At 56.0% G+C, this 15,334-nt stretch overlaps 1 protein-coding gene across 1 annotated transcript in view; it reads left to right on the forward strand.

Moving 5' to 3' along the window:
- The window catches only part of CACNA1S (calcium voltage-gated channel subunit alpha1 S), a 50,032-nt gene extending 36,154 nt beyond the window's left edge, over positions 1–13,878 (forward strand). Inside the window, exons 29-44 of the mRNA XM_066335831.1 lie at positions 488–544; positions 2,260–2,388; positions 3,006–3,071; positions 3,602–3,693; positions 4,167–4,326; positions 4,773–4,900; positions 5,717–5,813; positions 7,579–7,681; positions 8,495–8,596; positions 8,716–8,840; positions 10,553–10,681; positions 11,336–11,535; positions 11,965–12,029; positions 12,420–12,514; positions 13,055–13,171; positions 13,405–13,878. Coding sequence (XP_066191928.1) covers positions 488–544; positions 2,260–2,388; positions 3,006–3,071; positions 3,602–3,693; positions 4,167–4,326; positions 4,773–4,900; positions 5,717–5,813; positions 7,579–7,681; positions 8,495–8,596; positions 8,716–8,840; positions 10,553–10,681; positions 11,336–11,535; positions 11,965–12,029; positions 12,420–12,514; positions 13,055–13,171; positions 13,405–13,665 — 1,926 coding nt within the window. The 3' untranslated portion in view covers positions 13,666–13,878. The remainder of the gene's footprint in view (positions 1–487; positions 545–2,259; positions 2,389–3,005; positions 3,072–3,601; positions 3,694–4,166; positions 4,327–4,772; positions 4,901–5,716; positions 5,814–7,578; positions 7,682–8,494; positions 8,597–8,715; positions 8,841–10,552; positions 10,682–11,335; positions 11,536–11,964; positions 12,030–12,419; positions 12,515–13,054; positions 13,172–13,404) is intronic.
- Positions 13,879–15,334: the final 1,456 nt, after the last annotated feature.

The raw sequence follows: 15,334 nt of genomic DNA on the forward strand, positions 1-15,334 counted from the left end.
CCCCTGGGGCTGCCACTCTCCGTGCTCACTCCAAGCATACCTGAACCAGTTGTGCCTTGGTGTCTGAGCTGAGAGCAGCCCAGCTTGCTGCAGGAGAGTCCTGTGTTGGCTGAGGAGCTCAGCTCCCCTCCAGATCCCTGACCAGGGGGGGCGGCAGCATCACTGAGGTTTGCTCCAGCTTTCCTGGGCACAGCCCTGCCCCTCTAAGGATGCCACAGCAGGGCACAGAGGTGGGTGAGTCCCTCGTGGTCTGTGTGGTTCCTTGCTCACCCAGATGCTGCCTCTGCCTATCAACACTCACATCACCTTGTCCCTGAGCCTAAGGGACAGTGGGGCTCTGCCTGCCCTTCCTTGTGTCCCTCCTCTGCTCCCCAGTTTCCATCTTACTCTTTCTTCTGAGTCTGTGTTATCTTTTTGTGTCACCACTCCTGTCTCCCTCCCTGTCGTTCCTGCCCCACCTCTGCTGACTCTCTTGTTCTCTTGACAGACCATTCTCGCACCCAGCGGTGGATTGTACTGCCTGGGCGGGGGCTGTGATGGCACTGTAAATATCAGCTGCATGTGCCTGCCGTGCCTCCCTCACTGCCTGTGGTGTGTTTGCATGTGCCCGGCATGTCACTGTCCACACCCCGCTGTTCTCTCTGGGGTGTAGCTCTGTCCTCTCTGAGAGGGATTTGGGGTGACACATCACTCACACAGACATCCCTTCTTACCCTGAGAGGGGCAAGGCTGTTCCCCAGCCCTCCCAGACCCATCTGAAATCCCAGCGCAGCCCGTCACCATCTCATCCCCTGGAACTGCCATTTCAGAGGGCATTTCCAGCTGTAAGGCAGGAAAGCTGGACTTGGTCCCTCTGCCTAAGGCCTGAAGAGATGCAGCCTCTGACAGCCAGAGAAGTGGGGAGAGGGGTGATCTCTGCCCTGTGCCTTCCCCCAGAGCTGTCTCTTGGGTGTAGCCCAATGTCCTGGGGGGATGAGTGGGCCAAGCCCTGCCCTGGTGGCCAAAGACCACCAAAGGGTGCAGTGGCAGTGGGGTGTCCCGGGTTGTTCTGGAAATGTGGAGGGAGCTGACAGCACCAGCCTCTTCCCAGGGCCCTGGTGCTGGGAACTGCAGAGTGCAAGCTGCTTTCCACAGGACACTGCCCAGAGCCCAGTGGTGGGGACGGGGTGCACTGGGCTGATGGGATGTTCCTGACCACGGCACCCACTGCATGGGCACGAGGCACTAGGAGAGTGAAAGGCAAAACAAAGAGGTGGGAGAGGAGATGGAGTTTGTCAGTGCAGCCCTGGGAACTCAGAAGTGTGATACTGAGGGAAGTGGAGCTCCTGGGAGGGGTATTTACAGCTGGGTTTTGTTGCCCTGAAATAGCTGAGAGTGAGTGGCCTGGGTGATGGGAGTGAGGGGGGTGCAGGAGCAGCAGTAAAACTCTGGTAGGCTAAGGGGACAGTGGGAAAGGCATCCCTGGCAGTGATGGAGTTCAGGTGAGCAGTGCCAGGAGGGTCTGTTCATGGTCTGTTGCAGAGATGGTGGCTGAGGCTGTGCCATGCTGGGTCTATCCAGGACACAGGTGACCAAGCCCCCAGCATCTCCAACCACCACTGTTAGGTGCTTCCAGACAAAACCTGATCCTTTCAGGCCAGGAGCTGTGCCTCTTGCCTCCCCTCCTGCCTGCTCACTGTGCCCTGAACCCCTGGCTGTTCACCCCTTCTGGGGGAATACCCACAGAGAGCAGGCATCACTGCACGGCCAGGTGACACTGGGCAGCACCCAGCAGAGACACCTCTCTTCAGTCCCTCCTTTGGTTAAAGTCCTGCTGTAACACTCTCAAAACAGCCCTTCTCTGCTTAAACAGCTGTCATTAGCCCTTCCTGCGCCTGGTGCCCACCCTACACCTCACCCTCCAAATACAGGATGTGCTGGGCAAGACCCTGGTGGGACTAAGCCTGTCTGTGGTGGTCCTGTGACCCTCCCAGCTCTCCCAGTGCATGTGGCAGCATGCCTTCCTTCCTGTGTTATCCCAGTGTCAAAAGTGTGAGCATGGAGGCCTGAGGAGATGAGATCCATGGGAAGGCTGGGGGGAGAAGTGCCAGGGGAAAAGTGCCAGCACATCTTTGCAGTCTGACCCTGTGTGCAGGCATGACTGGTGCCTGGGGCTGGGATCTCGTTACCCTTCCTCACAGCAGGACCTGGACCCCCCTGCCTTGGAAGGCTGGAGGCTTCAGCTCTCTGTGTGCTCCAGCCGTGGTGCTCTGCCTGCAGGACCCTGATGACAACTCCCGCGTCTCCATCACCTTTTTCCGGTTGTTCCGGGTCATGCGTCTGGTGAAGCTGCTGAGCCGGGGTGAAGGTGTCAGGACCCTCCTGTGGACCTTCATCAAGTCCTTTCAGGTCTGTCAGGAGCAGTGCTCCTCTCCAACACACACATGCCCAGGGCTGGCAGCTGGGGCTGATTCTCAGGCTGGTAGCATGGGCAGCCTGTCCTCACCAGGCAGAGGAGAAAGCTCTGGTGCTGGCAGGCTGCTGACCTCAGGCTGGGCCAGGGGCTTGTGGTGTGTAGAACATTCCCTGTGTGGGTGGGAAGGTGTGTGGGACTCCCTGGCTGACAGCACTGAGGGTCAGAGCTGGGCCAGGTGCTGGCAGTACCTGCCTGGGCCCATTTGTCCTGGTCGTGGTTGGCTGGGATCTGCATCAGGTGGGTGCCTCAGGGCGTGCTGCAGCACCATCTCACAGCCCTGAGCTGGGCAGTTCCCTCAGCCCTGGGCAGCCCTGGGGTGTGCTGAGCCTCTGTCCCAGCCACAGAGAGCAGTGCTCCCTTGGGGGCTGACATCAGCCTCCCACGTGTGAGAACCGCAGAGAAGGGGCCAGCAGGAGGGTGGTGACAGGAATAGGTGAGCTGTCCCCTCCCCACGCAGGGAGCAGACACCAGGGTTCCCCTGCAGCACCTCCAGAGCTGATACCCTGTCCCTGGGTTGTGTCTCACACAAGCCATGGTCCTTTTGTCACAGGCTCTGCCATACGTGGCCCTGCTGATTGTGATGCTTTTCTTCATCTATGCTGTGATTGGGATGCAGGTGAGGAGCACAGGGGCGGAGGGGTGGGAATTGGTCTTCATCAGATGCCCTGAGCCTAATGGCACCTGGGGAGGTGGGACAGAGAGGGACTGGTTACTCTGTTAGGCCCTCTCTGGGACGTTGCACATGATGGGACCTGTTCACTCTGGTCTGCAAGGATGTTTGTCACCCCTGCAGCCTCCCATCCCTGGGCTTCAGCCAGGGCAGCTGAGGCACTTGGCCAAGAGCACTTTGGGAGCCAATGGCACAAGTCAGACACACAGGCACCAGTGCTTGTGCTGGTTCAGGGGACCTTGTCTCCTTGGCCCAGGTGAAGTGCAGCTGTAGTCAGGGCTGTTTTCAGCACTGGCAGGAAAGTCCCAGTCGCTTCTAAGCCCCAGAGCACCCATACCCCAATCTTAATCTCTTTTGGGGATGCCCAAAGCCAAATAAACAAGAAGAAGTAGATCTCAGGCAACAGAGGTGCTCTGGAGGGTGGTTGGTGCCAAAGAAAGGATGGCACACTGGAGACCTCCCACTGTGATTTACAGATGTTTGGGAAGATTGCCATGGTGGACGGGACCCAGATCAACCGAAACAACAACTTCCAGACCTTTCCACAGGCTGTGCTGCTGCTCTTCAGGTCAGTCTTGTCCTGACATGTAAGCAGGGAGCTGGGCTCTAATGGGCTGGATGCCCAGCTTGGAGTGAGGGAGGATCAATATTTCAGTAGCTGATTTTTTTTGCCCCACAGAAAGATGTCCTGGGAGCAGTGGGAGCATTTCAAGAGAGGCTGTGGGTTTACTTGGTGTGGCCAGGCTGCCAGAGAAAGGGGCGTTTTGGGGTTGCTATTCTGAATATTTCCTTCCCAGAGTGGATTTTAACTTGGGAATTGTGAGGAAACTCATGGGAAGCAGGAGCTCAGCCCAAGGCTTTCTTTGACTCCAGACAATTTCTGAAGCTTTCAGCGGCCCTATAGCAGCAAGCCCAGAATCCTGACTGCTCCTTTCCCAGCAGCTTCCCATTCCTCTTGGGGCTGGGCTGGCCTCAGCCCTCCCTGCATGTCCAGCTCCTGTCCAGAACAGGCAGGGACCAGCTCCTGTCCCCTCTTCCCAGGTGTGCCACGGGTGAGGCATGGCAGGAGATCCTGCTGGACTGCAGCTACGGCCGGCGCTGCGACCCCGAGTCTGACTATGCTGAGGGGGAGGAGTACACCTGTGGCACTGGCTTTGCCTACTTCTATTTCATCAGCTTCTACATGCTCTGTGCCTTCCTGGTATGCTGGCTCCCTTTGGCACCCTGTCCTGCCTGTGCAGCCACGGTGCTGTCCGTGGTGTGTTTCATGGAGTGATCCCACAGCACCTCTTCCTGGGGACATCTCCCCCAGCCCACCTGCCCAGCCATGCTCTAAACTGACACTGCACTCTGGGGGACCCGGGATCCCCTTTTAGGTTCTTCCCGCAGCCTCCGTGTGCTGCCTTCCAGATGTGTTTGTGTTGGCCTTGGCAAGGGTGGAGAGGGACAAGATGCTGATGTGCTTTTCCTTTCACATGACCTGCTTGAGCAGGAGGTTCCTCTCTGCGTGGGAAGACCCACACTCAGCATCCTCTGATTGCAGGAGATCCCGAGCCCCTTCCGCTCCAGAACACATCTGCCCATGTTTTTGTAGTGTTGGTGTCTCTCCCCTAACTGGGTCCTTCCCATCTGTTCCTCTGCCCTCAGATCATTAACCTCTTTGTGGCTGTCATCATGGACAACTTTGACTACCTGACACGGGACTGGTCCATCCTCGGGCCCCACCACCTGGATGAGTTCAAACGGATCTGGGCTGAGTATGACCCCGAGGCCAAGTGAGTATGGGGGGCATGGAGAGGGAGACCCTGGTGTGCATGGCAGGGTTAGCTGTGGCACTGCCTAGGAGTCAGGTTCCAGCCTCTTAGAGGTGGATGTGTGTAGGAATAAGGTAAAAACTGGCCTGTCATTTCTTCTAAGTGCAGCTAACAAGCAATTTGCAAATTCCCATATGAAGCTACTCTGAGAATGAGAAGTTCCTTTAACACAACAATCTATACTGAGAATGAAAAGTAAGTGCATCTGTAATAACAAAGGATTTGCCCCATGAGAATCAGTAAAGAAAATACATAAACAATTCAAGAATAGATAGATTTGATAGACAAGTAAAATACCTGTTACTAACCAATAAAATAATTAACAAGAAAACTATTAACCAATTAGAAGTTGCCCTCAAAGTTTGTAAGAACTATATAAAAGACAGCATGTGGCCGTAATAAAGGGCCTTCTGAATAGATTCTATTGTGTCCCTCTGTATGTCGTGTCTGCCCTAACAATGATAGGTGTGGACTTGCCAGAGTTGATCCAGGTCTGATAAAAGCCATCAGGATATTTGGGAACACAAGACTTTCAGTTCCTTTTCATCCAGCTGTGGCTTGGCTGCCAACTCTTCCCATGCCACTGCCACAGCTTTACCTGCTCCCCAGTGCCACAGGGAGCAGCTGCTTTCCCCTGAGGAGCAGAGGGAAGAGGAGGGATTTGCCCAGCACAGGAGCACGAGGCAGATCCCAGGGATCATCCCCCAGAGCTGCTCCCCAAGCCACTGCCAAGGAGGTCTGCTGCCTCACTGCTGAGCTGGTGTGTTTCCTCTGCAGGGGCAGAATCAAACACTTGGATGTGGTGACTCTGCTGAGGCGTATCAACCCTCCCCTGGGCTTTGGGAAGTTCTGCCCACACCGTGTAGCTTGTAAGGTAAGAGCCAAGGGGGTGACAAGGTGTGGGAGCATAGGGACACCTTCCCCAAGCTGTCACTGTGTCCTCCCAGCAGGCTGAGAGTGACAGTCCAGCCAGCTTCCAGTGCCATATGCTGGAAAAACTCTTTTTCTTACCCAGAGATGGGGCTCCTGAGAGGTGTTTTAAGGATTTTTATTCTATTTTCAGTCTCATGAGAAGGGTGAGACAGTACAGATGTCACAATTCATGCCATCACAATCAGAAGCCAAACTGTTTCCTAATCACAATACATTATAAGCACTTTTTGGCCTATCAGCTTTTGCCACACAATGCCACTAGTGCCTTTAAGCCAACCATTTATTAAAATACCCTACATGGTCCTTGCTATAATACATTTTTCATAGTTCTATTTCTCAAAAATATCTAGTCTGTTTGCAAGGTTATCATTTGAAACTTGTTTCTAGTTCAACTTCTCTCTCAACAACGTCTGTCCCGTGAAGAAGGACGGACACTGTTGAGAGAGAAATTGGTGGTTTTGAGAGTGGGTTATGAGAATTCTCTACAAATCCATTTCCCACACTTATACTCTGCTCTGACCTCTCCTTTTTAATGAAGGGGTGCATTTGGGGGGCAAGGAGGGGTGCTACTGACCTGCACAGAGCTGATGTGGTTCAGGCTCCTGAAGATCAGGACTTACCTGTGCTCACCTCCTGCTTCACAGATGTGGCACTGCTGGGCTGGCTCTGCCCAGAGCCCTCATTGCAGGGGACTTCCAGGCCACACTGCAGCTGGTGCAGGAGGGCAGTGCAGACCCTGAGCATGAGGCCATGTCAGCTGGGCTGCAGAAGTTGTTTCCAAGAGCTGATAGTGCTTAGGGAAAAGGAAACCCAAATTTTCTTAGCAGAAGTACACTTCTCCTGACTTAACTCATTCTGAACAAATCCAGGGCATGTGTGAGGCTCATGTGTAACATGCCTGGGCAGGAGCTCAGGCACTGGTGTGATCCCTCCTGGCTTTTGAGCAAATGCATCAGGAGATTTGATCCCCAGACTCCTCACAGCAGCCTAGAACAGGTTTTGGAGTGGGGAGTGCAATGCAAAATGACTCCTGTCTCTCTGAAAGCAGCTGGGGGGGGTTCAGCCTGGAGAAAAGGAGGCTCAGAGGTGACCTTCTTGCTCTCTACAACTCCCTGACAGGAGGCTGAAGCCAGGTGGGAGTGGGTCTCTTCTCTCAAGTCACAAGTTGCAGTATAAGAGGAAACAGTCTCAGGCTGCACCATGAGAGGTTTAGGATGGATATTAGGGAAAGTTTTTCACAGGAAGATTGGTTAGGCCCTGGGACAGGCTGTCCAGGGCAGTTGTGGGTTACCATCCTGGAGGGATTTAAAAGCTGTGTGGATGTGGTGCTTGTGTACATGGTTCTTCTGGTAGCCTTGGCAGTGCCGGGGAATGGTTAGACATGATGATCTTACAGATCTTTTCTGACCCAAATTCTGAGAATTCTGTGATTCCATGATTTTCTCCCATGGCACCCCTGCCCCTGTAGGTTATTTCCCCTTGCTCTGCCCATCACTTGCTCTGGCTCAGCTGGCTGGGACCAGGGGTACCACTGCCTCTGGCAACTGTGGTACCAGGAGTGATGCAGAGCCCCTGGGCCTGGGCAGGGCAGGTAGGGCTGGGAGGGTTCCATGCCCTGAGCAGAGCCTCTGGCCAGGACAGCACTGGGTCTGGGGGCTGGCAGCCTGCTCTGTCACCTGGGCTCACAGTGCTGCTTTGCTGTGCAGCGCCTGGTGTGCATGAACATGCCCCTCAACAGCGACGGCACCGTCACCTTCAACGCCACGCTCTTTGCCCTGGTGAGGACAGCCCTCAAGATCAAGACAGAAGGTGAGCAGTGATCTTGTCTGCCTCTACAGCCTGACAGGGACCTTCCTTGTGCTGCTGGCTGTGGGTTACACACCCTTTCCCCACCGGCCAGGGATCTCAGGGCATTTGTCTGTGGTATCAGACCCTGTGGGCAAACCCTCGGCTCTTATTCCCCATGTCTTTGGACTAGAGTCCCTGGGTGCCTGCATGGCACAGCTCAGCCCAGCCTGGAGGGTGTTATGAGCTGATGGCCCACGTGTGGCAGTCTTGAGGAGTGATCCAGTGCCACCCTGAACAGCTTACGAGTGGAGCTGGCCCAGCTCCCATCCTTTGGATTTAGCTGTGCTGGGGAAGAGCTGCTTTCACCCCTTCCTTGCCAGCAGCATATTTTGCTGTGGGAAGGTGTCTCACCAGCTTGTTTCTGTGACTGTGCTGTGAGCAGTTCTGGGCTGGGAAGCCAGCTGGGGCAGGAGCTGAGGCCAGGCAGTGGTGGACTCCTGGGATCAGTGTCTTCCAGCAGTGTGGCATGGTGCTTCCCTCTGGCTGTGGGCTGGGAACATGGCAACCTGGGAGAAATGCAGGAGATCCTGGAGATAGACCAGGATTTCAGGAATGGTGAACGCTGTGGCAGCACCAAAGGGGAGGTCAAAATCTGCAAAGTATTCTGGCTAAAACCAAAGCCTCTCTGTTACTTAACCAATTTTTGTTGGGTGAGGAGACAGAGAGGAACTGTCACACCCTCCAGGAGATTGGCCAGGTGTTCACATGCTTTATCTTCACTCCTGTTCACATCCCTGGGAATGAACTGCTCTGTCCTGCTCACTTTCCTCACAGGTAATTTTGAACAGGCCAATGAGGAGCTCAGAGCTATTATCAAAAAAATCTGGAAGCGAACGAGTATGAAGCTTTTGGACCAGGTGATCCCACCTATTGGAGGTATGGCACCAGGTGGCACTTCCCAGAGGGACAGAGCAACTCCTGCTCAGGGTCTCACTGCTCCAGCCACTTGGGATCTTGCGACAGGCAGAATCATCATGTTGGTTTCCTCCCTCCAGATGATGAGGTGACAGTGGGCAAATTCTATGCTACTTTCCTGATCCAAGAACATTTCAGGAAGTTCATGAAGCGTCAAGAGGAATATTATGGATACCGGCCCAAGAAAAACACTGTGGAGATCCAGGTTGGTGTGTGGGTGCTGCTGGAGGGGAGATTCTGGAGGCAGGCAGGGAGTCCTGCAGGTCAGGGAAGAGGATTCCCTCAGCCTGGGGAAGTCCAGGGTGACTCAGAGAGCTGCAGGGATCCCTGTGCCTCAGGCCTCTGGAAGTGAGGTGCCCCAAGTAAACCAGCACTGAAGTGGCCAGGAGTCCCCAGCTCTGAGTGTGACCTTGGTGTCCAGGGTGCAGGTGACTCAGAAAGCAAAGGAGGCTTTTGACTCTCTGTTCCACTGACTCCAGCTGTAGAGAGGGCTTGGCAGGATCTGGTGCCTCACCAAGTAGTTTTAGGACCTGGAAACTCTCACCAGAGACCCCTGTCTGTGCCAAATGCTGCTCATCCAAGCCCTTACCCACCTGCTCTGCTCCAATCCCAGGGCCTTCTCCCTCTTCTCCCCTCAGCAGGGTCTGGACAGCTCCATGTGCCTGGTGTTCTCTGTGTTCTCTCAGCCTTACAGAGCATCAGATGAAGAGGGAGGATTGTTTTGGTTTGGAAAGATCAGGTGTCTGCCAGGAAAAGCCAGAGCCTCCCTTGGAATGGAGAATGCAAACCCCCACCCTCTGAATTATTATGGTTTTGAAATTAAAGGGCTTTCAGGCAAAGATATGGGAATAGGAATAACAGTTCTTTACTAGGAATATTAAAAATACAAAATGTAGTAGTACAAAAAAGCAAATGAAACACAGAAAAAGAAAAACACTGACAGAGTCAGGAAACAACCTGACCCCCTGTTGGTCAGGGTGTTGGGAACAGTCCAATCAAGTCCTCCTGCAGTGACAGACGTGGTTCTGTTGGAGCAGAGATGATCCTGTAGAAGGGTCCAGTGGTGGTGAGATGGGTCAGGTCTCCCTCTGGGAATCCAGTGCAGACAGGCTGTGCTGGTGTTCTGAATGCCAGGTTTGATCCAGGTAGGAATGCTGGGCCCCTCCCACTGGGTGGAGCCTCTCTCAGTGGAATGATGTCATTTTATCAGCCCTGCAGTGAGCCTCAGTGGCCCATTAACAGCAGATACCCCTGGAGGGAGGATGGGTCCTGGAGGAGATAAAGAAAAACACCTCCCCAGCCAGTTCTAACAATGGCAATAGAACACATGCTGCTGGTGACATCCTGCCCTGCAACCCAAGACAGGGCTCCACGTGGCTGACTTTGAGTGGGACCACTGCAGTCAGAGGAGTCAGCACAGCAGGCCTGAGGGGTGCTGGCAGAGGATTTCTGTGCCTGGTCAGAAGGCTGGGATGTCCCTAGCCCCTCCCGACTCTGTAGGGAAGAAATCACCTGTAGAGATAAAAGATCAGGCCCCAAAGGTGTGAAGCAAGGTAAAGAGTCATGTCTCAGATCAGGGACAGAGGCCCAGCCTGCCCTTGGCTGTCACCAGCCCCACCCTCCATCAGGCTGCCCCTGGCATTCCCTTTTGTGGCACAGCATGAGCCCAGAAACTGTGGGACAGCTGTGGGACAGCAGGAGCTCAGGAGGAGTGTCACCAGGCACAGAGCCAGCCAGCTGCAGGGTGTGACCTGTGGCCTGTCCTTGGCAGGACACCTGGCAGGGTGAGCGTGCCTCATCAGGTTTCCCTCTCCAGAGACCAAGGTGAGGGGTGGTGGGGCATGGCCACATCAGCCGACATCAGCCCACATCAGCCCACATCAGCCCACATCAGCCCTGCCTTGCTGTCCCCTCCAGGCTGGGCTGAGGAGCATTGAAGAAGAAGCTGCTCCTGAAATCCATCGGGCCATTTCTGGGGACTTGACTGCAGAGGAGGAGCTGGAAAGAGCCATGGTGGAGGCTGCCATGGAGGAAGGGATATACAGGGTGAGTTCAGCCCTCAGGGCACAGCACAGTTTGGTGGTCCCACCCAAAGATTTCAGAGTGGTGGTGGTGGGTTAGCTTGGCTGCTAGCACTGGGGGACTGTCTGCAGGGTGTGGGCCACGATGCTGATCAGCACTTCTTTCCATTCTGTGAGCATCACCACATCCTGGTTGTGTCATCTTGGGCAAGCTGCTCTCTGCCTCAGTTTCCCCTCTGTGAAAGGACCCAGCCCATGTGCCTGGCAGGGCTGTGCTGGATGTTTAGCTGGTTTGGAGGTTCCCACTCACACCTTCTGCCAGGCTGAGGCAGGACGGCTCTGTGTCACAGGAACTGATTCACTGCCCATTCCCTAGGAGTCTCAGAAGACAGCCTGGGCAGCTGTGGGGTTGCAGAGTTGCACCTTCTTCTGTGTCCAGAGGTGCCACCAGCTCAGGCTGTCACACAGAGGTGACAGGATTTGTCATGGGCCGGCTTGTCCCAGTGCTGCTGCATGGCCACCAACCCTCAGTGCCTCAGTTTCCCCACCTGGGCAGTGAGGTTTTGGGACCATGTGGTCTGCAAGGCCTGAGCAGAACAATCTCTGTTTTGACATGGGAATGGCCCCAGAGCAGCCTGCAGCTCCAGGCTTCCCCTGATGGCCTCCCTGTTTGTTGCAGAGAACAGGAGGCCTGTTTGGCCAGGTGGACAGCTTCATGGAGCCCAGCAGCCCACTGCAGCCCCAGGTGGCCAGCCAGAGGCCCCTGCAGTTCACTGAGGTGGGCAGTGAGGACCTCGACTCTCCGGTGTTCCTTGATGACTTCCCCCAGGAAGGCAACACCAACATCAACAACGCCAACAGCAGCAGCTGGCTGGAGGGGTAAGGGCTGGCAGCCTGGGAGTGCAGGCAAGGAGGGCAGTGCTGGCCGTGCCCCAGGGCTGTCCTGCACCTGGCCTGCCCAGGGCTCCCATCCCATCACTCCTTACCTCAGTGCCATGAGGATGGAAGTGGGCAGTGGGGCTCCAGGGGTTGTAGGAATCTTCCCTCCCCCTCACCTGCCAATCTCTGAGGACAAAGGCCCAGGTTGGGGCCACCAGCACGTGCCTGGGCACAGATAGAAGTGACAAAATTACCAGTGTAAGAGGATGTACACTGTCCTCCTTTTTGGGGTGCCCACCCTGTACACCCATTCCAGTTGTCGCTGCAGGTGTGGCCCTGGGCTGGGGAAGGTGTGGAGAGCTGCACCCCCAGGTGGGGCTGGGCTCAGTGAGTGGTCCCCAGCCAGGCTGACCCACCTGCCTTTGCCAGGGTGCAGTATGAGGATGAGGTGCTGAGGAGGACGGTACCAGCAGCACGCAGGCGCCCAGCGTGGGGTGAGTCTGGGCTTTGTTGTTCTTCTGGGGGACTGGGACCAGCCCAGGGCAGGGGGAAGGGTCTGGTGTTGGTGGGTGGAAGGAGGAGATGCAGGCCCGAATAAGTTGGAGGTTTGCTGAGAGCACTGAGCACAGCAGGACCTCTCTGGAGACCATTCTCCCTCCTTTGAGGTGATGAAACATGGAGACAGTGCCTCAGGCTGGGGGAGCACTGGCCATCCCAGTTGCAGCAGGGACACAAGACCATGTTCATTTCCTGAAACAGGGACTTTGGATGCTGCTGAACTCCTAAATCCTTTGTTTCCCCCAGCCTAGCAAGCCCGTTCCCATCCCTGGCAGTGGTGTCTTTGCTCTCCACCCTTCTGATGTCCCTTCCCTTCCCTCCCACAGAGCACACCCGCCCCATACCCATGGAGAGGCTGAGCAGGAGGAGAGGGGCTCCCTCTGGGGGTCCCTCATCACCAGGGCCACTCATGCCCCAGCAGGTAAAAGGAGGCATGTGCAGAGGGGACATGTAATGTGGGGGACACAGGTGAACCTCCCCCCCATCCTGGGAAAAGCTGTCACAGCCGTGCTGGGAAGGAGCCACTCTCCAGGGCTCATTGTGTCAATCCAGCCTTGCTGGAGCTTTTCTCTTGGATCAGCCTGGAGATGGAGCTGGGCTCCCACCCTGCTGCTGCAGCAGTCATGGGGAGCTCCTCGAGGCTGGAACAGCTGGAAGCACATTGCTCTGGCTCCCCATCTGCCTCCAGAGTCAGGGCAGGCAGAAGGGGGCACCAGATTTGCCTCCATGCTCCCTTTGCTGGGCACAGTGCCAGGGCAGGGGGCCAGGGCTGGTTCCCAGCTCTCTGTTCACATGGACCTACTGGTCCCATTTTGAGGGTGCCCTGGACCCAGCAGTTCCAGCAGGATGGCATTACCTGGCACTGGACAGGGACAGGGGACAGCCCCCACACTAACATGGGAGAGGTCTTCCCTGGGCACTGTCCCAGCATATGTTGCAGCTCTGTGCTACTCTCACCCAGCTGCCCACAGAGGATGGCACTGCGACAGGAACAACATCCAGCTCAAGGTTCCAGCAGAGAGAGACTGGTGAGCCAGGAACATCCTCCACCCCAGCCATCACCTTCCTCATTCAGGAGGTAAGGCAAGGGCACGGGCTGGCAGAGGGAACGGCAGGGATGGCAGGAAATCTCAGTGATATCATGCTTATGCCATGATGGGAGATTAAGGGGCAAAGCTTAGCTACAAGGGCCAGCAGCAGGTGTGTGCCAGCACAGAGGGCAGAAGGGAGGAGAAGAGGGTGGGTGGGTTCCTGCAGCCAGGGCAGGTCCCCAGGCTGAGCACCCAGGCTGTGCTCTCATCTCCTGCACAGGCTCTGATCTCTGGAGGCCTCGGGGCTCTGGCCCATGACTCATCGTTCCTAGCAGTGACCAGGGATGAGATGGCAGCCAGCAGCCAGCTGGAGATGGATGAAGTGGAGAAAGCAGCCGTGGAGTTGATAAAGGGAAGAGAAACACTGCAGGGCACAAAACCTGGCTCTGCCCCACTGGACACTTCAGCTGTGCCACCAGGCAGATCCCCAGGGCTCGGTGCAGCTCCCTCCCAAGAGACCATCACTGCCACTCACCTGTGAGCTGCCACTGCAGTAGCCCAGGGTCTTGTCACAGGGGGTGCTGGAGCACAGCCACACTGTTTCTGCTCCTGCCTGTGGTCCTGAGGTGCTCTGGCCAGCTGTGGTATTACTTTTGGGACAGGGCTCTGGGATGCTGGTGCAGAACAGGACAATGCTGTTCCAGCGGGGTCTTGCAAGAGCTGGACAGGTCATTAAAGTGTTCCTGCTGTGTGATCTGGATGCTCCTCCCCTCCTTCCTCTGCTGCTCTGCCTGCACAGCCAGTGGAGGGGCTTGGGAATGCGAGGCCACATGTAACCAGAGCTGGCAGTGATTCACATGGCAGCCTCCAGTCCAGTCATTTTGAGGTTGCCAAGCTCTGGGGATCGATCTCCTGAAATCCCAGCAGCTGGATCCTGCATCCTCATGTCTCTGCTGGAGCCTGCAGCCTCCTGCCTGCAGCCAAGTCTGGCCTGTCAGGAGATGTGCCCAGCTGGGCAGCAAAACGGGGCCTGGGGCCTTCTTGACTCCCTGTCCCAGGATGGGGATGGGACACAGGTGTGAAAGCACGTTCAGGCCAGGGCAGCCGCCCTGGGGCTGGCCAAGAGGAGAGTTGGGCACTGTGATGCCATTTCTGCCCCTTCCACTATCTCCACACTGTGCTCTTGGGGTCAGGCATCCATCCCAGTCTCGTTCAGCCCATGATGTCCATCCCACAGCTCAGTGGGGCACAGGCCAGGAGAGTGTGGAGCTGTTCCTGCAGCAGTCCCAGCACTGCCTGCACTGGTGCTGAGCAGCAGCAGAGGTTGTTCCTCTCTGGGCTGCCCAGAGCCCCCCATGGGATCTGGGTGCTGAGCACTGGGGCAGCCCCATCTCCCACCCAGCTCCTCAGTGGATCTGGCTCCCGAGGGTCCCCAGCCCAGCCTAACTGGGAACTGGGGGGCTCTTGATCATCTAATATATATTAAAATGCAGAGAGTAGATGGGTCCCAGGGGAGGAGCAAATCAACGAGCCAGCCTGCTCCCCAGCATGGCTTTTATTAACTCAGACAAGGGAACTGCTTGAGTTCCAGCTGCAGCCTGAGCACCAGAGCCAGTCTGGTGCCTGTCCATGGCAGTGCAGCTCCCCCACAGCATGCAGCCAGCAGAGATGGATGGTGTGGGGGAAACTGCTGCATCCCTTCCTCTTGTTTCTTTGCCCTGGGGCAGGACCTACACCCCTTCACACTCACACCCTCACACACACACTGCTGATGGAGGTGCACAGGGGTTGGCAGTTCAGCTCTGGCAGCTGCTCTGCCAGGGGATGTCAAGGACATGTTATGGGACGAGTGGTCACGGTCTCCTGGTGGGTTTAGGGAGATGCAGAACTGCATATATCACTTACCAAGACTCGTGGAGACTCTAAACATAATGGGTGACACTATGGTGGGGACAGTACCACTGTGGTGGGGCCTCTGCACCCTCTTCTGTGCTCTGGGCCTGCACTGGGGATGATTTGCTCCATCCGAGGTGTGTGTAGTGTGTCTTTCTTGAGCTGATTCTAGCTGAGCTGTGGGACAGATGCAATTTGTGGCATAGATGGCATGTGGGTGGGAGAAGGAAGAGAGCAACATCACGGCACAGTCAGTGTCCCTCTGCCTGGAGCTTTAGTGGGGAAGAGTCCAGCCTCAGGAAAAGCAGCTCAGGGTA

The sequence above is a fragment of the Sylvia atricapilla genome, chromosome 25 (genome assembly GCF_009819655.1).
Source record: "Sylvia atricapilla isolate bSylAtr1 chromosome 25, bSylAtr1.pri, whole genome shotgun sequence".
Lineage (NCBI taxonomy): Eukaryota > Metazoa > Chordata > Aves > Passeriformes > Sylviidae > Sylvia > Sylvia atricapilla.